The sequence below is a fragment of the Oncorhynchus nerka genome, unplaced genomic scaffold (genome assembly GCF_034236695.1).
Source record: "Oncorhynchus nerka isolate Pitt River unplaced genomic scaffold, Oner_Uvic_2.0 unplaced_scaffold_1327, whole genome shotgun sequence".
Taxonomy (NCBI): Eukaryota; Metazoa; Chordata; class Actinopteri; order Salmoniformes; family Salmonidae; genus Oncorhynchus; species Oncorhynchus nerka.
The window spans coordinates 104,550-130,627 of NW_027040018.1; the positions used below are offsets into that span (position 1 = coordinate 104,550).

The 26,078-nt window shown below is 44.7% G+C and overlaps 1 protein-coding gene across 1 annotated transcript; it reads right to left on the bottom strand.

The window, feature by feature from the left end:
• LOC135568925 (retinal homeobox protein Rx2-like) lies at positions 1–26,078 on the bottom strand. Its single transcript, XM_065015708.1, has 4 exons — positions 25,940–26,078; positions 23,595–24,179; positions 18,104–18,357; positions 1–553 (listed from the first exon to the last, which is right to left on the bottom strand). Exons 2-4 carry the CDS (start codon positions 24,088–24,090, stop codon positions 89–91), a joined length of 1,215 nt encoding a protein of 404 aa, XP_064871780.1. The 5' UTR covers positions 24,091–24,179; positions 25,940–26,078; the 3' UTR covers positions 1–88.

Consider the following 26,078-nt stretch of genomic DNA (forward strand, 5'->3'; position numbering starts at 1 on the left):
TATCACCTGTTGTGGTTGACCATCCTTAAATGAATGTCAGGCTTCCAGGTTTTATCCATGGAATGGATGTGCTCCTTAGCCTTCAACCTCAGTGCTGCGATGCTGGAACCATGTTCCAGGTCCTTAGCAGAGGGTACTTATCATTGAAGCTGCAGGGGCACTGGTAGAGTGGCGGGGCCACAGACTGCACCCCCTGCATGCCCTGTACCATCCCTTGGTGCACCATGCCATGTCCTGGGGGACTGTCGAGGAAGCTGTGGCTGTGGCTGTGGCTGTGGCTATGGCTGTGAGAGTGGGAGTGGCTGGGGTAGGCAGGCTGAAAGTGAGGGCCCTGCCCTGGGCCTGCATATCCGGGGATAGTGTGCATCGGGTTGCCGCTGGACATGGGCGATGCCAGCCAGGGGTCCAGGGGTAATGGGTTGGACATGAGCCCCACATTGGAGGGCATGGGCGAGCGGTTGAAAGACAACATGGGGGAGTGGCGGAGCTTTGTTGAGTTGGAGTCCATCTTCTCCTGACGTCTCCACTTAGCCCGACGGTTCTGGAACCACACCTGGCCACGGACAGAGAGGATACCGTAGTATTAGTCTACAGTAGTCACTCGGCAGTGCACACTACATCGATGTAGTGCACACTACATCACAATAATGGTAGTAATAATGGTAGTAATAATGGTAGTAATAATGGTAGTAATAATGGTAGTAATAATAGTATTTGTAGATTTTGTTGTTGTTGATGTTTTGCTTCAAAAATGTTAAAAATGGCCTGGACTAAATTATTCAGAATTCAAATGAATTTGGTTAGAGGCTGTGTAATTTGGTTAGAGGCTGTGTAATTTGGTTAGAGGCTGTGTAATTTGGTTAGAGGCTGTGTAATTTGGTTAGAGGCTGTGTAAGAGGCTGTGTAATTTAGTTAGAGGCTGTGTAAGAGGCTGTGTAATTTAGTTAGAGGCTGTGTAATTTAGTTAGAGGCTGTGTAATTTGGTTAGAGGCTGTGTAAGAGGCTGTGTAATTCTGTGTAATTTGGTTAGAGGCTGTGTAAGAGGCTGTGTAATTTGGTTAGAGGATGTGTAATTTAGTTAGAGGCTGTGTAATTTGGTTAGAGGCTGTGTAAGAGGCTGTGTAATTTAGTTAGAGGCTGTGTAAGAGGCTGTGTAATTTAGTTAGAGGCTGTGTAAGAGGCTGTGTAATTTAGTTAGAGGCTGTGTAAGAAGCTGTGTAATTCTGTGTAATTTATTTAACCTGTGGTAAGCTACTGGTGCCTACAGGTTAAACATAGTAATTGATCCAGTTTTTAAAAAGAGAAAACAGAACGTTTTGCTCCACTCCAGTTTAAAGTGCCAGTGTACCAATATATTTGACGGCAATTGTATGAGAAAATGTATGAGAAGTCTCCACCTCCTAAATAGAATCTCTCAGCCAAAGCATGAAAGCATTTCCAACATTTGAAAGAGGAGAACACTTGTGTGCTGGTGGTGGTGATTATAGTAGTAGTGGTGGTAATGGTAATAGTAGTGGTGGTGGTGGTAATAGTTGTGGTGGTGGTAATAGTAGTAGTGGTGGTGGTAATAGTAGTAGTGGTGGTGGTGGTAATAGTAGTGGTGGTAGTGGTAATATTAGTGGTGGTGGTTTTGGTGGTGTTGGTTGTGGTAATAGTAGTGGTGGTGGTTTTGGTGTTAATAGTACTAGTGGTGGTGGTGGTGGTAATATTAGTAGTTGTGGTGGTGGTGGTAATAGTGGTGGTGGTGGTGAGAGTAGTAGAAGTGGTAGTGGTGGTAATAGTAGTGGTAGTAATAGTAGTGGTATAAGAGCGTAAATGACTTAAATGTAATGTAAATGTAGTAGTAGTAGTAGTAGTAGTAGGGTGGTAATAGTAGTAGTGGTGGTGGTAATAGTAGTGGTAGTGGTGGTGGTAATAGTAGTGGTGGTGGTAATAGTAGTGGTGGTGGTAATAGTAGTGGTGGTGGTGGTAATAGTGGTGGTGGTAATAGTAGTGGTGGTGGTGGTAATAGTAGTGGTGGTGGTAATAGTAGTGGTGGTGGTAATAGTAGTGGTGGTAATAGTAGTGGTGGTAATAGTAGTGGTGGTGGTAATAGTGGTGGTGGTAATAGTAGTGGTGGTGGTAATAGTAGTGGTGGTAATAGTAGTGGTGGTGGTGGTAATAGTAGTGGTGGTGGTAATAGTAGTGGTGGTAATAGTAGTGGTGGTGGTGGTAATAGTAGTGGTGCTGGTAATAGTAGTGGTGGTAATAGTAGTAGTGGTAATAGTAGTGGTGGTGGTAATAGTAGTGGTGGTAATAGTAGTGGTGGTGGTAATAGTGGTGGTGGTAATAGTAGTGGTGGTAATAGTAGTGGTGGTGGTAATAGTAGTAGTGGTGGTAATAGTGGTGGTGGTAATAGTAGTGGTGGTAATAGTAGTGGTGGTGGTAATAGTAGTGGTGGTGGTAGTAGTGGTGGTGGTAATGGTAGTGGTAATAGTAGTGGTGGTAAGAGTAGTAGTGGTGGTAATAGTGGTGGTGGTAATAGTAGTAGTGGTGGTAATATTAGTAGTAGTGGTATTGGTTTTGGTGTTAATAGTAGTAGTGGTGGTGGTGGTAATATTAGTGGTAGTGGTAGTGGTTTTGGTGTTAATAGTAGTAGTGGTGGTAATAGTAGTAGTAGTGGTAATAATACTAGTGGTGGTAATATTAGTAGTAGTGGTAGTGGTTTAGGTGTTAATAGTAGTGTTGGTGGTGAGAGTAAAAGTAGTGGTGGTGGTAATAGTAGTGGTGGTGGTAATAGTAGTGGTGGTGGTAATAATACTGGTGGTGGTGGTAATAGTAGTAGTAGTGGTAATAGTAGAGGTGGTGGTAATAGTAGTGGTGGTGGTAATAGTAGTGGTGGTAATAGTAGTGGTGGTAATAGTAGTAGTGGTAATAGTAGTGGTGGTGGTAATAGTAGTGGTGGTGGTAATAGTAGTGGTGGTGGTAATAGTAGTAGTGGTGGTGGTGGTAATAGTAGTAGTGGTGGTAATAGTAGTGGTGGTGGTAATAGTAGTGGTGGTGGTAATAATACTGGTGGTGGTGGTAATAGTAGTGGTGCTGGTAATAGTAGTGGTGGTAATAGTAGTAGTGGTAATAGTAGTGGTGGTGGTAATAGTAGTGGTGGTAATAGTAGTGGTGGTAATAGTAGTGGTGGTGGTAATAGTAGTGGTGGTGGTAATAATAGTGGTGGTGGTGGTAATATTAGTAGTCGTGGTAGTGGTTTTGGTGTTAATAGTAGTAGTGGTGGTGGTGGTAATAGTAGTGGTGGTGGTAATACTACTGGTGGTGGTGGTAATAGTAGTGGTGGTGGTAATAGTAGTGGTGGTGGTGGTGGTAATAGTAGTGGTGGTGGTAATAGTAGTGGTGGTGGTGGTAATAGTAGTCGTGGTTTTGGTGGTAATAGTAATAGTGGTGGTGGTAATAGTAGTGGTGGTGGTAATGGTAATAGTAGTGGTGGTGGTGGTAATAATAATAGTGGTGGTAATAGTAGTGGTGGTGGTGGTAGTGGTGGTTGTAATAGTAGTAATAGTAGTGGTGGTTGTGGTAATAGTAGTGGTGGTGGTAATAGTAGTGGTGGTGGTAATAGTAGTAGTAGTGGTAATAGTAGTGGTGGTGGTAATAGTAGTGGTGGTAATAGTAGTGGTGGTAATAGTAGTGGTGGTGGTAATAATACTGGTGGTGGTGGTAATAGTAGTGGTGCTGGTAATAGTAGTGGTGGTAATAGTAGTAGTGGTAATAGTAGTGGTGGTGGTAATAGTAGTAGTGGTAATAGTAGTGGTGGTGGTGGTAATAGTGGTGGTGGTAATAGTAGTGGTGGTGGTGGTAATAGTAGTGGTGGTGGTAATAGTAGTGGTGGTGGTGGTAATAGTGGTGGTGGTAATAGTAGTGGTGGTAATAGTAGTGGTGGTGGTAATAGTAGTGGTGGTGGTAATAGTGGTGGTGGTAATATTAGTGGTGGTAATAGTAGTAGTGGTGGTAATAGTAGTGTTGGTGGTAATAGTGGTGGTGGTAGTAGTGGTGGTGGTAATAGTAGTGGTGGTAATAGTAGTGGTGGTGGTGGTAATAGTAGTGGTGGTAATAGTAGTGGTGGTGGTGGTAATAGTAGTGGTGCTAGTAATAGTAGTGGTGGTAATAGTAGTGGTGGTGGTAATAGTAGTGGTGGTAATAGTAGTGGTGGTGGTAATAGTGTTGGTGGTAATAGTAGTGGTGGTAATAGTAGTGGTGGTGGTAATAGTAGTGGTGGTGGTAGTAGTGGTGGTGGTAATGGTAGTGGTAATAGTAGTGGTGGTAATAGTAGTAGTGGTGGTAATAGTGGTGGTGGTAATAGTAGTAGTGGTGGTAATATTAGTAGTAGTGGTATTGGTTTTGGTGTTAATAGTAGTAGTGGTGGTGGTGGTAATATTAGTGGTAGTGGTTTTGGTGTTAATAGTAGTAGTGGTGGTAATAGTAGTAGTAGTGGTAATAATACCGGTGGTGGTAATATTAGTAGTAGTGGTAGTGGTTTTGGTGTTAATAGTAGTAGTAGAGTAATAGTAGTGTTGGTGGTGAGAGTAAAAGTAGTGGTGGTGGTAATAGTAGTGGTGGTGGTAATAATACTGGTGGTGGTGGTAATAGTAGTAGTAGTGGTAATAGTAGAGGTGGTGGTAATAGTAGTGGTGGTGGTAATAGTAGTGGTGGTAATAGTAGTGGTGGTGGTAATAGTAGTGGTGGTAATAGTAGTAGTGGTAATAGTAGTGGTGGTGGTAATAGTAGTGGTGGTGGTAATAGTAGTAGTGGTGGTGGTGGTAATAGTAGTAGTGGTGGTAATAGTAGTGGTGGTGGTAATAGTAGTGGTGGTAATAGTAGTGTTGGTGGTAATAATACTGGTGGTGGTGGTAATAGTAGTGGTGCTGGTAATAGTAGTGGTGGTAATAGTAGTAGTGGTAATAGTAGTGGTGGTAATAGGTAGTGGTATAGTAGTGGTGGTAATAGTAGTGGTGGTGGTAATAATACTGGTGGTGGTGGTAATAATAGTGGTGGTGGTGGTAATATTAGTAGTCGTGGTAGTGGTTTTGGTGTTAATAGTAGTAGTGGTGGTGGTGGTAATAGTAGTGGTGGTGGTAATACTACTGGTGGTGGTGGTAATAGTAGTGGTGGTGGTGGTAATAGTAGTGGTGGTGGTAATAATACTGGTGGTGGTGGTAATAGTAGTGGTGCTGGTAATAGTAGTGGTGGTAATAGTAGTAGTGGTAATAGTAGTGGTGGTAATAGTAGTGGTGGTAATAGTAGTGGTGGTGGTAATAGTAGTGGTGGTGGTAATAATACTGGTGGTGGTGGTAATAATAGTGGTGGTGGTGGTAATATTAGTAGTCGTGGTAGTGGTTTTGGTGTTAATAGTAGTAGTGGTGGTGGTGGTAATAGTAGTGGTGGTGGTAATACTACTGGTGGTGGTGGTAATAGTAGTGGTGGTGGTGGTAATAGTAGTAGTGGTTTTGGTGGTAATAGTAATAGTGGTGGTGGTAATAGTAGTGGTGGTGGTAATGGTAATAGTAGTGGTGGTGGTAATAGTAGTGGTGGTGGTGGTAGTGGTGGTTGTAATAGTAGTAATAGTAGTAGTGGTTGTGGTAATAGTAGTAGTGGTGGTTGTGGAAACAGTAGTGGTGGTGGTAATAGTAGTAGTAGTGGTAATAGTAGTGGTGGTGGTAATAGTAGTGGTGGTAATAGTAGTGGTGGTAATAGTAGTGGTGGTAATAGTAGTGGTGGTGGTAATAGTAGTGGTGCTGGTAATAGTAGTGGTGGTAATAGTAGTAGTGGTAATAGTAGTGGTGGTGGTAATAGTAGTGGTGGTAATAGTAGTAGTGGTAATAGTAGTGGTGGTAATAGTAGTGGTGGTAATAGTAGTGGTGGTGGTAATAGTAGTGGTGTTAATAGTAGTAGTGGTTTTGGTGGTAATAGTAGTGGTGGTAATAGTAGTGGTGGTGGTAATAGTAGTGGTAATAATACTGGTGGTGGTGGTAATAGTAGTGGTGGTGGTGGTAATATTAGTAGTCGTGGTAGTGGTTTTGGTGTTAATAGTAGTAGTGGTGGTGGTGGTAATAGTAGTGGTGGTGGTAATACTACTGGTGGTGGTGGTAATAGTAGTGGTGGTGATGGTAATAGTAATAGTGGTTTTGGTGGTAATAGTAGTGGTGGTAATAGTAGTGGTGGTGGTAATAGTAGTGGTGGTGGTAATGGTAATAGTAGTGGTGGTAATAATAATAATAGTGGTGGTAATAGTAGTGGTGGTGGTGGTAGTGGTGGTTGTAATAGTAGTAATAGTAGTAGTGGTTGTGGTAATAGTAGTAGTGGTGGTTGTGGTAATAGTATCAAATCAAATCAAATCAAATTTATTTATATAGCCCTTCGTACATCAGCTGATATCTCAAAGTGCTGTACAGAAAACCAGCCTAAAACCCCAAACAGCAAGCAATGCAGGTGTAGAAGCACGGTGGCTAGGAAAAACTCCCTAGAAATGCCAAAACCTAGGAAGAAACCTAGAGAGGAACCAGGCTATGTGGGGTCCTCTTCTGGCTGTGCCGGGTGGAGATTATAACAGAACATGGCCAAGATGTTCAAATGTTCATAAATGACCAGCATGGTCGAATAATAATAAGGCAGAACAGTTGAAACTGGAGCAGCAGCACGGTCAGGTGGACTGGGGACAGCAAGGAGTCATCATGTCAGGTAGTCCTGGGGCACGGTCCTAGGGCTCAGGTCCTCCGAGAGAGAGAAAGAAAGAGAGAATTAGAGAGAGCATATGTGGGGTGGCCAGTCCTCTTCTGGCTGTGCCGGGTGGAGATTATAACAGAACATGGCCAAGATGTTCAAATGTTCATAAATGACCGGCATGGTCGAATAATAATAAGGCAGAACAGTTGAAACTGGAGCAGCAGCACGGCCAGGTGGACTGGGGACAGCAAGGAGTCATCATGTCAGGTAGTCCCGGGGCATGGTTCTAGGGCTCAGGTCCTCTGAGAGAGAGAAAGAAAGAGAGAAGGGGAGAATTAGAGAACGCACACTTAGATTCACACAGGACACCGAATAGGACAGGAGAAGTACTCCAGATATAACAAACTGACCCTAGCCCCCCGACACAAACTACTGCAGCATAAATACTGGAGGCTGAGACAGGGGGTTAGGAGACACTGTGGCCCCATCCGAGGACACCCCGGACAGGGCCAAACAGGCAAGGATATAACCCCACCCACTTTGCCAAAGCACAGCCCCCACACCACTAGAGGGATATCTTCAACCACCAACTTACCATCCTGAGACAAGGCTGAGTATAGCCCACAAAGATCTCCGCCACGGCACAACCCAAGGGGGGGGCGCCAACCCAGACAGGATGACCACATCAGTGAATCAACCCACTCAGGTGACGCACCCTTCCAGGGACAGCATGAGAGAGCCCGAGTAAGCCAGTGACTCAGCCCCTGTAATAGGGTTAGAGGCAGAGAATCCCAGTAGAAAGAGGGGAACCGGCCAGGCAGAGACAGCAAGGGCGGTTCGTTGCTCCAGAGCCTTTCCGTTCACCTTCCCGCTCCTGGGCCAGACTACACTCAATCATATGACCCACTGAAGAGATGAGTCTTCAGTAAAGACTTAAAGGTTGAGACCGAGTTTGCGTCTCTGACATGGGTAGGCAGACCGTTCCATAAAAATTGAGCTCTATAGGAGAAAGCCCTGCCTCCAGCTGTTTGCTTAGAAATTCTAGGGACAATTAGGAGGCCTGCGTCTTGTGACCGTAGTGTACGTGTAGGTATGTACGGCAGGACCAAATCAGAGAGATAGGTAGGAGCAAGCCCATGTAATGCTTTGTAGGTTAGCAGTAAAACCTTGAAATCAGCCCATGCTTTGACAGGAAGCCAGTGTAGAGAGGCTAGCACTGGAGTAATATGATATTTTTTTTTGATTCTAGTCAGGATTCTAGCAGCCGTATTTAGCACTAACTGAAGTTTATTTAGTGCTTTATCCGGGTAGCCGGAAAGTAGAGCATTGCAATAGTCTAACCTAGAAGTGACAAAAGCATGGATTAATTTTTCTGCATCATTTTTGGACAGAAAGTTTCTGATTTTTGCAATGTTACGTAGATGGAAAAAAGCTGTCCTTGAAATGGTCTTGATATGTTCTTCAAAAGAGAGATCAGGGTCCAGAGTAACGCCGAGGTCCTTCACAGTTTTATTTGAGACGACTGTACAACCATTAACCTGTTGCTTCTACTCGGGACGCTTGCGTCCCAACTAGAGCTCTGGAAATGCAAATGCGCTACGCTAAATGCTAATAGTATTAGTTAAAACTCAAAAGTTCATTAAAATACACATGCAGGGTATCGAATTAAAGCTACACTCGTTGTGAATCCAGGCAACAAGTCAGATTTTTAAAATGCTTTTCGGCGAAAGCATGAGAAGCTATTATCTGATAGCATGTAACACCCAAAAAGACCCACAGGGGACGTAAACAAAATAATTAGCATTTCGGCGTTACACAAACCGCACAATAAAATAGAAAACATTCATTACCTTTCACCATCTTCTTTGTTGGCACTCCTAGATGTCCCATAAACACTATTTGGGTCTTTATTTCGATTAAATCGGTCCATATAAAGCCTAGATATCGTTATATGTAGACTGTGTGATAAACGAAAAAAACATAGTTTCAAAACGTAACGTCATTTTTTAAAATTCAAAAAGTCGACGATAAACTTTCACAAAACACTTCGAAATACGTTTGTAATGCAACTTTAGGTATTAGTAAACGTTAATAAGCGATAAAATTCATCAGGAGGCGATGTAAAGATCATTAGCTGTCCGTCTGGAAAAATGTCCGGCTAGAAACTCAACGAAAATATCCGGTCCTAGACCATAGGAGATACGGTGCCCTGCATGTGTTTGACCAAGAAAAAACTCGAAGGGAAATGACAAGACTCTAGACACCGTGTGGAAGCTGTAGGTACTGCAACCTCAGTCAATTAATTGTGGTTCACCTTTATCAATGGGTTCAAGTAGCGCATGGATATATTTTCCCATTTTCAGTGATCAGTTTTTCCTGTGCTTTTCGATGTAAATGCCGTTCTGGTAAAGCCACAGCAGTGATTTAACCAGTTTTATAAATGTCTGAGTGTTTTCTATTCACACAGACTAAGCAAATGCATATACTATATTCCTGGCATGAGTAGCAGGGCGCTGAAATGTTGCGCGATTTTTAACAGAATGTTCAAAAAAGTAGAGGGTCGACTTAAGAGGTTAAGATTAATTGTCAGATTCAACAGAAGATCTCTTTGTTTCTTGGGACCTAGAACAAGCATCTCTGTTTTGTCCGAGTTTAAAAGTAGAAAGTTTGCAGCCATCCACTTCTTTGTCTGAAACACATGCTTCTAGCAAGGGCAATTTTGGGGCTTCACCATGTTTCATTGAAATGTACAGCTGTGAAAGTTAACATAATGTTTTCGAATAACATCCCCAAGAGGTAAAATATATAGTGAAAACAATAGTGGTCCTAAAACGGAACCTTGAGGAACACCGAAATTTACAGTTGATTTGTCAGAGGACAAACCATTCACAGAGACAAACTGATATCTTTCCGACAGATAAGATCTAAACCAGGCCAGAACTTGTCCGTGTAGACCAATTTAGGTTTCAATCTCTCCAAAAGAATGTGGTGGTTAGTAGTAGTGGTGGTTGTGGTAATAGTAGTGGTGGTGGTAATAGTAGTGGTTGTGGTGGTGGTAATAGTAGTGGTGGTCATATCAAATCAAATCAAATCCAAATCAAATGTATTTGTCACATACACATGGTTAGCAGATGTTAATGCGAGTGTAGCGAAATGCTTGTGCTTCTAGTTCCGACAATGCAGTAATAACCAATGAGTAAACCAACTAACAATTCCAAAACTACTGCCTTATACACACAAGTGTAAAGGGATAAAGAATATGTACATAAAGATATATGAATGAGTGATGGTACAGAGCGGCATAGGCAAGATGCAGTAGATGGTATCGAGTACAGTATATACTTATGAGATGAGTAATGTAGGGTATGTAAACAAAGTGGCATAGTTTAAAGTGGCTAGTGATACATGTATTACATAAAGATGCAGTAGATGATATAGAGTACAGTATATATGTATACATATGAGATGAATAATGTAGGGTATGTAAACATTATATTAACTAAAGCTACATAACGCGAGGTGTTGCCCTAGGGGAACGCCACCTCCCCCGTTCAGCTGGAACGGTGGCGCATGGAATGCAAAAATATTCTTAGAAATATTTAACCTCCACACATTAACACATTAAGTCCAATAGCTCAAATGAAAGATAAACACCTTGTTCATCTAGCCAGCAAGTCAGATTTCTAAAATGTTTTACGGCGAAAACATAGCACATATTTATGTCAAACCACCACCAAAGACACAGCTAATTTGAATAGCCATGTTGAACAAAAGATGCAATCAACAAACGCAGGATTAAAAGAAAAATAATTCACTAACCTTTGAAAATTTTGAAAATCTTCATCAGATGACAGTAATAGGACATGTTACACAGTACATTTATGTTTTTTACATTTAATAATATGCCATTTATATCCATAAATCTCTGTTTACAATGACGCCATGTTCAAAAATGCTACTCAAATGTCCGGAGAAATGATGATAGCTCCGTCAGATAACGTCAGATAACAAGCAATACACATCATAAACTTTGACTAAATATACATGTTCTACACATAGTTAGAAAGATACACTTCTTCTTAATGCAACCGCTGTGTTACATTTATTTTTAACGTTACAGAATTCGTTCACTAGGCAATAATATGAGACGGCGCTCAGACATTAGCAATATGTCTCCTCTATGTTGGAGTCCACAGAAACACAAAATTACCACATAAATATTCCCTTACCTTTGATGTTCTTCGATCAGAAGTCGTGGAAGGAGTCATACTTACCAAAAACTGCGTTTGGCTTTCAAGTCTGTGTCTTTGGGTTATCAAACGCGACAAATTCCTGCTGAAATGCAGCCAAAATTCTAGGGGTTGCGCATCAAAACTTCACAATTACATATTATATGTCGACTGAACTGGTCAAACTAAGTGCAGAATCAAGCTTTAGGATGTTCTAAACGTGCAAAACAATTCTCAGCTCGAACAGACAAACTGACATTGTTTGGTGAATCCTGGAACAAAGAGAGCTCCAGACGCGACGCGCGCATGAGAGTACATGTATTTTCTCGTGACCCGAAGGTTTTAGCCCGCCAAAGGGTGAGGGAGCGCGCGATTTTCACAATGAAACGCCCCATTGAAAGGAGACATCGCGCTGAAGAGATAGAAACTGTTCCCAGATCCGTAGCTGGTTGGGAAGGGTGGGGGCGATGACGTCAAAGTTGGCCCAACTTTCCTGATGACAAGAGAGCGTTTGGGAGAATGGCTGCCCTGAGAGTTCTGCTTTACATAGACATAATTTGAACGGTTTAAGAAGCTTTATAGTGTTTTCTATTCAATAATAATTATTATATGCATATATTAGCAATTTTGGACAGATTTTTTTTCTGTTTACTATGGGCACGCAATTCCTCCAAAGGGGGCAGTATTCAGCCTAGCCCTAACAGGTTTTAAGTAGCATTGTTTAAAGTGGCTAGTGATATATTTTACATCAATTCCCATGATTAAAGTGGCTGGAGTTGAGTCAGTGTGTTGGCAGCAGCCACTCAATGTTAGTGGTGGCTGTTTAACAGTCTGATGGCCTTGAGATAGAAGCTGTTTTTCAGTCTCTCGGTCCCAGCTTTGATGCACCTGTACTGACCTCGCCTTCTGGATGATAGCGGGGTGAACAGGCAGTGGCTCGGGTGGTTGTTGTCCTTGATGATCTTTATGGCCTTCCTGTGACATCGGGTGGTGTAGGTGTCCTGGAGGGCAGGTAGTTTGCCCCCGGTGATGCTTTGTGCAGACCTCACTACCCTCTGGAGAGCCTTATGGTTGTGGGCGGAGCAGTTGCCGTACCAGGCGGTGATACAGTCCGACAGGATGCTCTCGATTGTGCATCTGTAGAAGTTTGTGAGTGCTTTTGGTGACAAGCCGAATTTCTTCAGCCTCCTGAGGTTGTAGAGGTGCTGCTGCGCCTTCTTCACGATGCGGTCTGTGTGGGTGGCCCAATTCAGTTTGTCTGTGATGTGTATGCCGAGGAACTTAAAACTTACTACCCTCTCCACTACTGTCCAATCGATGTGGATAAGGGGGTGTTCCCTCTGCTGTTTCCTGAAGTCCACAATCATCTCCTTAGTTTTGTTGACGTTGAGTGTGAGGTTATTTTCCTGACACCACACTCCGAGGGCCCTCACCTCCTCCCCCTGTAGGCCGTCTCGTCGTTGTTGGTAATCAAGCCTACCACAGTTGTGTCGTCCGCAAACTTGATGATTGAGTTGGAGCGTGCGTGGCCACGCAGTTGTGGGTGAACAGGGAGTACAGGAGAGGGCCAGAACGCACCCTTGTGGGGCCCCAGTGTTGAGGATCAGCGGGGTGGAGATGTTGTTACCTACCCTCACCACCTGGGGGCGGCCCGTCAGGGAGTCCAGTACCTAGTTGCACAGGGCGGTCGAGACCCAGGGTCTCGAGCTTGATGACGAGTTTGGAGGGTACTATGGTGTTAAATGCCGAGCTGTAGTCGATGAACAGCATTCTCACATAGGTATTCCTCTTGTCCAGATGGCCTGCAGCCTTGCGAGGGTTAACACGTTTAAATGTTTTACTCACCTCGGCTGCAGTGAAGGAGAGTCCGCATGTTTTGGTTGTGGGCCGTGTCAGTGGCACTGTATTGTCCTCAAAGCGGGCAAAAGTTATTTAGTCTGCCTGGGAGCAAGACATCCTGGTCCGTGACTGGACTGGTTTTCTTTTTGTAATCCGTGATTGACTGTAGACCCTGCCACATTCCTCTTGTGTCTGAGCCGTTGAATTGAGATTCCACTTTGTCTCTATACTGACGCATGGCTTGTTTGATTGCCTTGCGGAGGAATAGCTACACTGTTTGTATTCGGTCATGTTTCCGGTCACCTTGCCCTGATTAAAAGCAGTGGTTCGTGCTTTCAGTTTGACGCGAATGCTGCCATCAATCCACGGTTTCTGGTTTGGGAATGTTTTAATCGTTGCTATGGGAACGACATCTTCAACGCACGTTCCAATGAACTCGCTCACCGAATCAGCGTATTCGTCAATGTTGTTGTGTAACGCAATACGAAACAGATCCCAGTCCACGTGATGGAAGCAGTCTTGGAGCGTGGAATCAGATTGGTCGGACCAGCGTTGAACAGACCTCAGCGCGGGAGCTTCTTGTTTTAGCTTCTGTCTGTAGGCAGGGAGCAACAAAATGGAGTCATGGTCAGCTTTTCCGAAAGGAGGCGGGGGAGGGCCTTATATGCTTCGGGAAGTTAGAATAGCAATGATCCAAGGTTTTACCAGCCCTGGTTGCGCAATCGATATGCTGATACAATTTAGGGAGTCTTGTTTTCAGATTAGCCTTGTTAAAATCCCCAGCTACAATGAATGCAGCCTCAGGATATGTGGATTCCAGTTTGCAAAGTCAAATAACGTTCGTTCAGAGCCATCGATGTGTCTGCTTGGGGGAATATATATGGCTGTGATTATAATCGAAGAGAATTCCCTTGGTAGATAATGCGATGCGACATTTGATTGTGAAGAATTCTAAATCAGGTGAACAGAAGGACTTGAGTTCCTGTATGTTGTTGTGACCAAACCACGTCTCGTTAACCATAAAGCATACGCCCCGCCCTCTTCTTACCAGAAAGATGTTTGATTCTGTCGGCGCGATGCGTGGAGAAACCAGCTGGCTGCACCGACTCCACCACCACTACTAATAGTAGTGGTGGTGGTGGTGGTAGTAGTGGTGGTTGTAATAGTAGTAGTGGTAATAGTAGTAGTGGTTGTGGTAATAGTAGTAGTGGTGGTGGTAATAGTAGTAGTGGTGGTTGTGGTAATAGTAGTAGTGGTAGTGGTGGTAATAGATGTGGTAGTGGTTTTGGTGTTAATAGTAGTAGTAGTGGTGGTGGTAATATTAGTAGTAGTGGTGGTGGTAAAAGTAGTGGTGGTGATGGTAGTAGTAGTAGTGGAAATAATAGTGGTAGTGGTTTTGGTGTTAATAGTAGAAGTAGTGGTGGTTTTGGTGTTAATAGTAGTGGTGGTGGTAATAGTAGGTGGTTTTGGTGTTAATAGTAGTAGTGCTGTGGCGTTCTGGATGAGTTGTAGGGGTTTAATGGCACAGGCAGGGAGCCCAGCCAACAGCGAGTTGCAGTAATCCAGACGGGAGATGACAAGTGCCTGGATTAGGACCTGCGCCGCTTCCTGTGTGAGGCAGGGTCGTACTCTGCGGATGTTGTAGAGAATGAACCTACAGGAACGGGCCACCGCCTTGATGTTAGTTGAGAACGACAGGGTGTTGTCCAGGATCACGCCAAGGTTCTTAGCGCTCTGGGAGGAGGACACGATGGAGTTGTCAACCGTGATGGCGAGATCATGGAACGGGCAGTCCTTCCCGGGAGGAAGAGCAGCTCCGTCTTGCCGAGGTTCAGCTTGAGGTGGTGATCCGTCATCCACACTGATATGTCTGCCAGACATGCAGAGATGCGATTCGCCACCTGGTCATCAGAGGGGGGAAAGGAGAAGATTAATTGTGTGTCGTCTGCATAGCAATGATAGGAGAGACCATGTGAGGTTATGACAGAGCCAAGTGACTTGGTGTATAGCGAGAATAGGAGAGGGCCTAGAACAGAGCCCTGGGGGACACCAGTGGTGAGAGCGCGTGGTGAGGAGACAGATTCTCGCCACGCCACCTGGTAGGAGCGACCTGTCAGGTAGGACGCAATCCAAGCATGGGCCGCGCCGAGATGCCCAACTCGGAGAGGGTGGAGAGGAGGATCTGATGGTTCACAGTGTCAAAGGCAGCCGATAGGTCTAGAAGGATGAGAGCAGAGGAGAGAGAGTTAGCTTTAGCAGTGCGGAGTGCCTCCGTGATACAGAGAAGAGCAGTCTCAGTTGAATGACTAGTCTTGAAACCTGACTGATTTGGATCAAGAAGGTCATTCTGAGAGAGATAGCGGAGAGCTGGCCAAGGACGGCACGTTCAAGAGTTTTGGAGAGAAAAGAAAAAAGGGATACTGGTCTGTAGTTGTTGACATCGGAGGGATCGAGTGTAGGTTTTTTCAGAAGGGGTGCAACTCTCGCTCTCTTAAAGACGGGAGGGACGTAGCCAGCGGTCAGGGATGAGTTGATGAGCGAGGTGAGGTAAGGAGAAGGTCACCGGAAATGGTCTGGAGAAGAGAGGAGGGGATAGGGTCAAGCGGGCAGGTTGTTGGGCGGCCGGCCGTCACAAGACGCGGATGTCATCTGGAGAGAGAGGGGAGAAAGAGGTCAGAGCACAGGGTAGGGCAGTGTGAGCAGAACCAGCGGTGTCGTTTGACTTAGCAAACGAGGATCGGATGTCGTCGACCTTCTTTTTCAAAATGGTTGATCTGCAGAGTCATCTGCAAAGAGAGGGAGGAGGTGGTAGAAAGTCAGGAGGGAGAGAGAAGGTGGCAAAGAGCTTCCTAGGGTTAGAGGCAGATGCTTGGTGGTATTTAGTAGTGGTAGTGGTTTGGTGTTAGAAAGTGGCTTTAGCAGCAGAGACAGAGGAGGAAAATGTAGAGAGGAGGGAATAGTAATAGTGAATAGGGTATGCCAGGTCCATAGGTAATAGTAGGGTAGTAGTTTTCCTCCATTTGGTGGGTGGTAATAGTAGCAGTGGTGGTGTTGGTTGTGGTAATAGATGTAGTAGTGGTAGCCCTGTTCTAATAGTAGTAGTGGTGGTGGTTTTGGTGGTGGTGGTAATAGATGTAGTAGTGGTAGTGGTTTTGTAGTGTGGTAATAGTAGTGGTGGTGGTAATAATAGTAGTGGTAATGTAGTAGTGGTGGTAATAATAGTAGTAGTGGTGGTGGTAATAATAGTAGTAGTAGTAATAGTAGTAGTAGTAGTAGTGGTAATAGTAGTGGTGGTGGTGGTAATAGTAGTGGCGGTGGTGCTAATAGTAATAGTGGTGGTGGTAATAGTGGTAGTAGTGTTGGTAACAGTAGTGGTTGGTAATAGTAGTGGTAGTAGTGAGGGTTATGATAATAATTGTAGTAGTGGTTGTGGTGGTGTGGTAATAGTAGCAGTGGTGGTGGTGTTGGTTGTGGTAATAGATGTAGTAGTGGTAGTGGTTTTGGTGTTAACAGTAGTAGTTGTTGTGGTGTCGGTAATAGTAGTAGTGGTGGTGGTAATAGTAGTGGTGGTGGTAATAGTGGTGGTGGTGGTGGTAATAGTGGTGGTGGTAATAGTAGTGTGGTGGTAATAGTAGTGGTGGTGGTAATAATAGTAGTAGTAATAGTAGTGGTGGTGTTAATAGTAGTGGTGGTGGTAATAATAGTAGTAGTGGTGGTGGTAATAATAGTGGTAATAGTAGTGGTTTAGGTGGTGGTAATAGTAGTGGTGGTAATAGTTGTGGTGGTAATAATAGTAGTAGTGGTAATAGTAGTGGTGGTGGTAATAATAGTAGTGGTGGTAATAGTAGTAGTGGTGGTAATAATAGTAGTAGGTGGTGGTAATAATAGTAGTGGTGGTAATAGTAGTGGTGGTGGTAATAGTAGTGGTGGTGGTGGTAATAGTAGTGGCGGTGGTGCTAATAGTAATAGTGGTGGTAATAGTGGTAGTAGTGTTGGTAACAGTGTGGCTGGTAATAGTAGTGGTTATGATAATAATTGTAGTAGTGGTAATAGTAGCAGTGGTGGTGGTAATAGATGTAGTAGTGGTAGTGGTGGTAATAATAGTAGTAGTGGTGGTGGTAAAGTAGTAATAGTAGTGTAGTGGTGGTGGTAATAGTGGTGGTAATAATAGTAGTGGTGGTAATAGTAGTAGTAGTAATGTGGTGATGGTGTGTGGTAAAATAGTAGTTGTAGTGGTAATATTAGTAGTAGTAGTGGTATGGTGGTGGTAATAGTAGTGGGTGGTGGTAGTACTAGTCGTATGGTACTGGTGTAGTAATAGGGGTGGTGGTGGTAATAGTAGTAGAAGGGTAATGTAGTCTAGTAATGTAGTAATAGTTGACAGCCAAGGGCTCATACCTGGACATTATTATTAGTGTATAGTAGTAGTATCAGATAGGTAGAGACTCAATACAGTATTATTAGTGTATAGTGATTTTAATAGTAGTATCAGATAGGTAGAGACTCAATAAGGTATTATTACTGTATAGTAGTAGTAGTATCAGATAGGTAGAGACTATACAGTATGATTAGTGTATAGTAGTAGTATTATTAGATAGGTAGAGACTCAATACAGTATTATTAGTATATAGTGATAGTAATAGTAGTATCAGATAGGTAGAGACTCAATAAGGTATTATTAGTGTATAGTAGTAGTAGTATTAGATAGGTAGAGACTATACAGTATAGTCAGTGTATACAGTGTATACTGTGTATAGTAGTAGTAGTAGTATTAGATAGGTAGAGACTATACAGTATTATTAGTGTATAGTAGTAGTATTATTAGATAGGTAGAGACTCAATACAGTATTATTAGTGTATAGTAGTAGTAGTATCAGATAGGTAGAGACTCAAGAAAGTATTATTAGTATATAGTGATAGTAATAGTAGTACTTGTAGTAATGGGGGTGGGGGTGGTTGTAGTGGTAGAAGGGCCAGTAGTAATGCTAGTCTAGTAATAGTTGACAGCCAAGGGCTCCATACCTGGACAGTATTATTTGTGTATAGTAGTAGTATTAGATAGGTAGAGACTCAATACAGTATTATTAGTGTATAGTAGTAGTATTAGATAGGTAGAGACTCAATACAGTATTATTAGTGTATAGTAGTAGTAGTATTAGATAGGTAGAGAATATACAGCATTATTAGTGTATAGTAATAGTATTATTAGATAGGTAGAGACTCAATACAGTATTATTAGTGTATAGTAGTAGTATTAGATAGGTAGAGACTATACAGTATTATTAGTGTATAGTAGTAGTATTATTAGATAGGTGGAGGTGGCATACCTGGACACGGACCTCAAGGAGGTTGACCTTCATGGCCAGGAGCTCCCGGCTGTAGACGTCAGGGTAGTGGGACTTCTCAAAGGCCTTCTCCAACTCATGGAGCTGGAAGGTGGTGAATGTGGTGCGGTTACGCCGGTGCTTCTTCCTAGGGCGGTCCTCCTCTGGAGGCTCGGGGGACTTTTCCCCGCTGCCCACCCCCTTCTGGAGATCTCCCAGGTCCCCGTCACACTCATCCCTGGAGAAAAGGCCCGACTCTGAAGAGGAGACAGTCGAACAGGAGGGACGTGTGTGTTTAGGTATCTGTCTTCTTGCGCTCGGTTCCTTCGGCAGTGCCGCCAGCTCTACTTACCAAAAGGTGACCTAATATGCAGCTCTTTCTACGGGTGATCTCATAGTCCCATGGGGACAGATGCCACCTGTTAAACCTGAGTGTTCTCATGTGGGAATAGACAGCTCTAATCTACACCAAGACTGTACTTGTCCTCTGCACCGCCCCAACAGGGTGAGGTTGAAGCCCCACTACACATGGCTGATGGATGGTAGAAAACAGGGTGAGGTTGAAGCCCCACTACACATGGCTGACGGATGGTAGAAAACAGGGTGAGGTTGAAGCCCCACTACACATGGCTGATGGATGGTAGAAAACAGTGAGGTTGAAGCCCCACTACACATGGCTGATGGATGGTAGAAAACAGGGTGAGGTTGAAGCCCCTCTACACATGGCTGATGGATTGTAGAAAACACGGTGAGGTTGAAGCCCCACTACACATGGCTGACGGATGGTAGATCTAATCCGAGTTTGTTAATTTATTAATCCAAATCAATTGAGGCTCAAGATTATCATCAGATCGTTGACTTGGTAACAAACATGTGAGGCAGGAAAAGTGGTCTCCTTAAGCCACTATGCTGTAATGTTACAGTAATAGAAGGATATAATGTTATGTTCTAATAAACAAAATACTTGGTACACCAGTCCCTTATTCATCCCAGCCAGGCCTACTTAGTCAGTCAGTTGATATCCAACCTGTTATTTCTTATCCAAGCCTGGTCCTAGATCTGGTTGTGTAAAAGTGGAAACGTTAAGTTGTAGCTATACTGTAGTGATAAACTGTAGCCTCTGAATCTTGAGAAAATGACAATCTAAGCACAGTGTGCTTTCAACTGTCCCTGCCTTTCCTCCTGGATGAGGTCAGCACCGTATGCTTTCAACTGTCCCTGCCTTTCCTCCTGGATGAGGTCAGCACCGTATGCTTTCAACTGTCCCTGCCTTTCCACCTGGATGAGGTTAGCACCGTATGCTTTCAACTGTCCCTGCCTTTCCTCCTGGATGAGGTCAGCACCGTGTGCTTTCAACTGTCCCTGCCTTTCCTCCTGGATGAGGTTAGCACCGTATGCTTTCAACTGTCCCTGCCTTTCCTCCTGGATGAGGTTAGTGCCGTGTGCTTTCAACTGTCCCTGCCTTTCCTCCTGGATGAGGTCAGCACCGTGTGCTTTCAACTGTCCCTGCCTTTCCTCCTGGATGAGGTCAGCACCGTATGCTTTCAACTGTCCCTGCCTTTCCTCCTGGATGAGGTCAGCACCGTATGCTTTCAACTGTCCCTGCCTTTCCTCCTGGATGAGGTCAGCGCCGTATGCTTTCAACTGTCCCTGCCTTTCCTCCTGGATGAGGTTAGCGCCGTGTGCTTTCAACTGTCCCTGCCTGTCCCTCCTCCTGGATGAGGTTAGCGCCCCGTATGCTTTCAACTGTCCCTGCCTTTCCTCCTGGATGAGGTCAGCTCAACTGTCCCTGCCTTTCCTCCTGGATGAGGTCAGCACCGTATGCTTTCAACTGTCCCTGCCTTTCCTCCTGGATGAGGTTAGCACCGTATGCTTTCAACTGTCCCTGCCTTTCCTCCTGGATGAGGTCAGCACCGTATGGATGGATGGTTAGCACTGTATGCTTTCAACTGTCCCTGCCTGCTTCCTCCTGGATGAGGTCAGCACCGTGTGCTTTCAACTGTCCCTGCCTTTCCTCCTGGATGAGGTTAGCACCGTATGCTTTCAACTGTCCCTGCCTTTCCTCCTGGATCAGCACCGTGTGGTCCCTGCCTTTCCTCCTGGATGAGGTCAGCACCGTGTGCTTTCAACTGTCCCTGCCTTTCCTCCTGGATGAGGTCAGCACCGTGTGCTTTCAACTGTCCCTGCCTTTCCTCCTGGATGAGGTCAGCACCGTATGCTTTCAACTGTCCCTGCCTTTCCTCCTGGATGAGGTCAGCACCGTATGCTTTCAACTGTCCCTGCCTTTCCTCCTGGATGAGGTCAGCACCGTATGCTTTCAACTGTCCCTGCCTTTCCTCCTGGATGAGGTTAGCACCGTATGAGGTTAGCGCCGTATTCAACTGTCCCTGCCTTTCCAACTCCTGGGATGAGGTCAGCACCGTATGCTTTCAACTGTCCCTGCCTTTCCTCCTGGATGAGGTTAGTGCCGTGTGCTTTCAACTGTCCCTGCCTTTCCTCCTGGATGAGGTCAGCGCCGTATGCTTTCAACTGTCCCTGCCTTTCCTCCTGGATGAGGTTAGCACCGTATGCTTTCAACTGTCCCTGCCTTTCCTCCTGGATGAGGTCAGCACCGTATGCTTTCAACTGTCCCTGCCTTTCCTCCTGGATGAGGTCAGCACCGTGTGCTTTCAACTGTCCCTGCCTTTCCTCCTGGATGAGGTCAGCACCGTGTGCTTTCAACTGTCCCTGCCTTTCCTCCTGGATGAGGTCAGCACCGTATGCTTTCTACTGTCCCTGCCTTTCCTCCTGGATGAGGTCAGCGCCGTATGCTTTTAACTGTCCCTGCCTTTCCTCCTGGATGAGGTCAGCACCGTATGCTTTCAACTGTCCCTGCCTTTCCTCCTGGATGAGGTTAGCACCGTATGCTTTCAACTGTCCCTGCCTTTCCTCCTGGATGAGGTTAGCACCGTATGCTTTCAACTGTCCCTGCCTTTCCTCCTGGATGAGTTTAGCACTGTATGCTTTCAACTGTCCCTGCCTTTCCTCCTGGATGAGGTTAGCACCGTATGCTTTCAACTGTCCCTGCCTTTCCTCCTGGATGAGGTTAGCACCGTATGCTTTCAACTGTCCCTGCCTTTCCTCCTGGATGAGGTTAGCACCGTATGCTTTCAACTGTCCCTGCCTTTCCTCCTGGATGAGGTCAGCGCCGTATGCTTTCAACTGTCCCTGCCTTTCCTCCTGGATGAGGTCAGCACTGTATGCTTTCAACTGTCCCTGCCTTTCCTCCTGGATGAGGTCAGCACCGTATGCTTTCAACTGTCCCTGCCTTTCCTCCTGGATGAGGTTAGCGCCGTATGCTTTCAACTGTCCCTGCCTTTCCTCCTGGATGAGGTTAGCGCCGTATGCTTTCAACTGTCCCTGCCTTTCCTCCTGGATGAGGTTAGCACCGTATGCTTTCAACTGTCCCTGCCTTTCCTCCTGGATGAGGTTAGCACCGTATGCTTTCAACTGTCCCTGCCTGTCCTCCTGGATGAGGTCAGCACCGTATGCTTTCAACTGTCCCTGCCTTTTCTCCTGGATGAGGTCAGCACCGTATGCTTTCAACTGTCCCTGCCTTTTCTCCTGGATGAGGTCAGCACCGTATGCTTTCAACTGTCCCTGCCTTTCCTCCTGGATGAGGTTAGCACCGTATGCTTTCAACTGTCCCTGCCTTTCCTCCTGGATGAGGTCAGCACCGTATGCTTTCAACTGTCCCTGCCTTTCCTCCTGGATGAGGTTAGCACCGTATGCTTTCAACTGTCCCTGCCTTTCCTCCTGGATGAGGTCAGCACCGTGTGCTTTCAACTGTCCCTGCCTTTCCTCCTGGATGAGGATAGCACCGTGTGCTTTCAACTGTCCCTGCCTTTCCTCCTGGATGAGGTCAGCACCGTATGCTTTCAACTGTCCCTGCCTTTCCTCCTGGATGAGGTTCGCACCGTATGCTTTCAACTGTCCCTGCCTTTCCTCCTGGATGAGGTTAGCGCCGTATGCTTTCAACTGTCCCTGCCTTTCCTCCTGGATGAGGTCAGCGCCGTATGCTTTCAACTGTCCCTGCCTTTCCTCCTGGATGAGGTTAGCACCGTATGCTTTCAACTGTCCCTGCCTTTCCTCCTGGATGAGGTCAGCACCGTATGCTTTCAACTGTCCCTGCCTTTCCTCCTGGATGAGGTTAGCGCCGTATGCTTTCAACTGTCCCTGCCTTTCCTCCCGGATGAGGTTAGCGCCGTATGCTTTCAACTGTCCCTGCCTTTCCTCCTGGATGAGGTTAGCACCGTATGCTTTCAACTGTCCCTGCCTTTCCTCCTGGATGAGGTTAGCACCGTATGCTTTCAACTGTCCCTGCCTTTTCTCCTGGATGAGGTCAGCACCGTATGCTTTCAACTGTCCCTGCCTTTTCTCCTGGATGAGGTCAGCACCGTATGCTTTCAACTGTCCCTGCCTTTCCTCATCCTCCTGGATGAGGTAAACTAAGTAAACATTGACTACTCATTTTACTGTGGAGAAGTGAAAGTCTTGGATATAATTCTTATATGAACTGCTATTTCACTGATGTTGTTGCTGAATATGTTATAGATGTTTATGAGCAGTTATTAGTGCCTATGTTGTCCATTATAATGCATTATGCATGTCTCATAAGAGGGTATTCATAGGAAGTGTTACCTTCATTTAACTAGGCAAGTCAATTAAGAACAAATTCTTACTGCCTTGTTCGGGGGCAGAACGACAGATTTTTACCTTGTCAACTCGGGGATTCGATCTAGCAACCTTTCGGTTGGCTCAACTCTCTAACCACTAGGCTACCTACTGGTTACTGGCCCAACTCTCTAACCACTAGGCTACCTGCTGGTTACTGGCCCAACTCTCTAACCACTAGGCTACCTGCTGGTTACTGGCCCAACTCTCTAACCACCAGGCTACCTGCTGGTTACTGGCCCAACTCTCTAACCACTAGGCTACCTGCTGGTTACTGGCCCAACTCTCTAACCACTAGGCTACCTGCTGGTTACTGGCCCAACTCTCTAACCACTAGGCTACCTGCTGGTTACTGGCCCAACTCTCTAACCACTAGGCTACCTGCTGGTTACTGGCCCAACTCTCTAACCACTAGGCTACCTGCTGGTTACTGGCCCAACTCTCTAACCACTAGGCTACCTGCTGGTTACTGGCCCAACTCTAACCACTAGGCTACCTGCTGGTTACTGGCCCAACTCTAACCACTAGGCTACCTGCTGGTTACTGGCCCAACTCTGTAACCACTAGGCTACCTGCTGGTTACTGGCCCAACTCTCTAACCACTAGGCTACCTGCTGGTTACTGGCCCAACTCTCTAACCACTAGGCTACCTGCTGGTTACTGGCCCAACTCTCTAACCACTAGGCTACCTGCCGCCCTTAACTTGTCTTCATGTAATAAACAACATCACCTAATCAATCAATGAATGAACCTATAAATCAATAACAACCTATGTACTGACCGTGAAAGGCAGAGCGCTGGGTGCTGTCCTCCAGGCTGGCCAGGTATCTGTAGGGGTCTGACTGGCCCTGCTTCCCCTGGTGGTCCTCCAGGCTGGCCAGGTATCTGTAGGGGTCTGACTGGCCCTGCTTCCCCTGGTGGTCCTCCAGGCTGGCCAGGTATCTGTAGGGGTCTGACTGGCCCTGCTTCCCCTGGTGGTCCTCCAGGCTGGCCAGGTATCTGTAGGGGTCTGACTGGCCCTGCTTCACCTGGTGGTCCTCCAGGCTGGCCAGGTATCTGTAGGGGTCTGACTGGCCCTGCTTCCCCTGGTGGTCCTCAGTGACCACCTCATGGGTCCGTTCGGACCCTACGGGAGTGAGCAGGAGGTACTGGTCCTTACTGAAGCCCAGGATCAGGTCAGTGCTGCGGAGCCGGCCTCCCCCGCTTGACCCTCCTCCCGTCACCATGTCATTGTCTGGTGGCAGGCAGCCATCGTTCATTATTCCCAAGGTATCCATTGACAAATATGTCCAAGAAAAGCAGTATGTTGTCAAAGAGCACTTTGATGGGGGATGCAGATCTGTCTGTCCTTGGACTTCCTGTCAGTCTGCAAAACAGGGAAAGTTAGACACGGTGATCTCATGAACACAGGGTTTTGCAGAACGGTTCTGTTGTGAAAGTGCACATGTGCCACTTGCACATGCCTCTTGCTGATATTGTGTCGTAGCCCTTTCCTGCAGTCGAATGACCAGAAATGCCGTCTAGTGGCCTCAAGGGTGGAATGTTATTCATATTTTTCATAATTAGTTAACATATTATTATTTTTTACGCACCGAAAATCCAGTGTTTTTATGTCAAACGGTTTTGTTATATTTCAGTCTTCTGTGATGTATATAAAATGTAATATTGGGATGCAAACTCAAAATGTAATACATTTAAACTCTATATATGACATGGTGCAGGTGTCTTCCTTTTTTTAAACCCATAACCATGTGTGTGAGGTTTTATACTTTTGTTTCAAAGTATATTTGTTTAAGACTACCAATAATCACTGTGTGACACTGATTTAGCCCACTGCAGTAAAAGGTTATGCAATGACATATTGGTTGTAATGCATATTACTACGGTAACAATCAAGTTCCCTTCAGTTGGAAAACATTTGGGTATATTTGACGCTGATATGAACAATTCACATCTGATACTACTTGACATTTATTCATTATGTTCAATGCATGAAGGTACCTGGACTTATTTCTGTATCTTGCTTTGTCACATGTGCACTGGTTCGCATTAACATTTCATAAAAACAACGTCAATTTGCCAGTTAGTTAAAAAATCTGATCTGAAATTATCAACATGTGTTTATCAAATTATATGTTATGTACAGCTAGCTACATTTATCAACAAGACCAAATCATATGTTATATACAGCTAGCTACATTTATCAACAAGACCAAATCATATGTTATGTACAGCTAGCTACATTTATCAACAAGACCAAATCATATGTTATGTACAGCTAGCTACATTTATCAACAAGACCAAATCATATGTTATGTACAGCTAGCTACATTTATCAACAAGACCAAATCATATGTTATGTACAGCTAGCTACATTTATCAACAAGACCAAATCATATGTTATATACAGCTAGCTACATTTATCAACAAGACCAAATCATATGTTATGTACAGCTAGCTACATTTATCAACAAGACCAAATCATATGTTATGTACAGCTAGCTACATTTATCAACAAGACCAAATCATATGTTATGTACAGCTAGCTACATTTATAAACAAGACCAAATCATATGTTATGTACAGCTAGCTACATTTATCAACAAGACCAAATCATATGTTATGTACAGCTAGCTACATTTATCAACAAGACCAAATCATATGTTATGTACAGCTAGCTACATTTATCAACAAGACCAAATCATATGTTATGTACAGCTAGCTACATTTATCAACAAGACCAAATCATATGTTATGTACAGCTAGCTACATTTATCAACAAGACCAATAAAGTATGGAATGGACCAGTTGAAAGATGAAACCGTAAATCTTTGACCCTTGAAACATAGGTCTATTAATAAATACTGTAGTTACTTTCCCCCCCAAAAACATCTAAATCTGTCTTTTATTTTATTTTTAATTTTTAAGAAGAGACAATAGATGTATTCAAATGAAGTAGCCTATACCTTTTGCCATTGGAAAAACAGACTGCAATGAAATGAACATTTATTTGAACAATAATGATATCTTCAACAACAAATAGTAGTTGTAACTAAGTGGTAGTAGTACTATCAACTCCAAATAAACAGCAATAATATCAGTAGCAGCATGTGTAAATATACTTACCTCTATCCAGGTAACTTACAGTACACACATCCTCTTCCAATGCTGAGCCGTGCATTGTGGTTCCTCTATCTGACAAGTTGTAAATGACAGCAGATGGGAGTTCTGGTAGCAATGCACCTAGTCCTCCCAACCAGCTAAG

Excerpts from the sequence above, each read along its gene's own strand:
- LOC135568925 (XM_065015708.1), bottom strand. The coding sequence starts at position 24,090 with ATGGATACCTTGGGAATAATGAACGATGGCTGCCTGCCACCAGACAAT. Across the intron at positions 18,358-23,594 it reads CCAGCGCTCTGCCTTTCACG|AGTCGGGCCTTTTCTCCAGG; the intron begins GTCAGTACATAG and ends TCTCCTCTTCAG. Across the intron at positions 554-18,103 it reads TCCTTGAGGTCCGTGTCCAG|GTGTGGTTCCAGAACCGTCG; the intron begins GTATGCCACCTC and ends GTCCGTGGCCAG.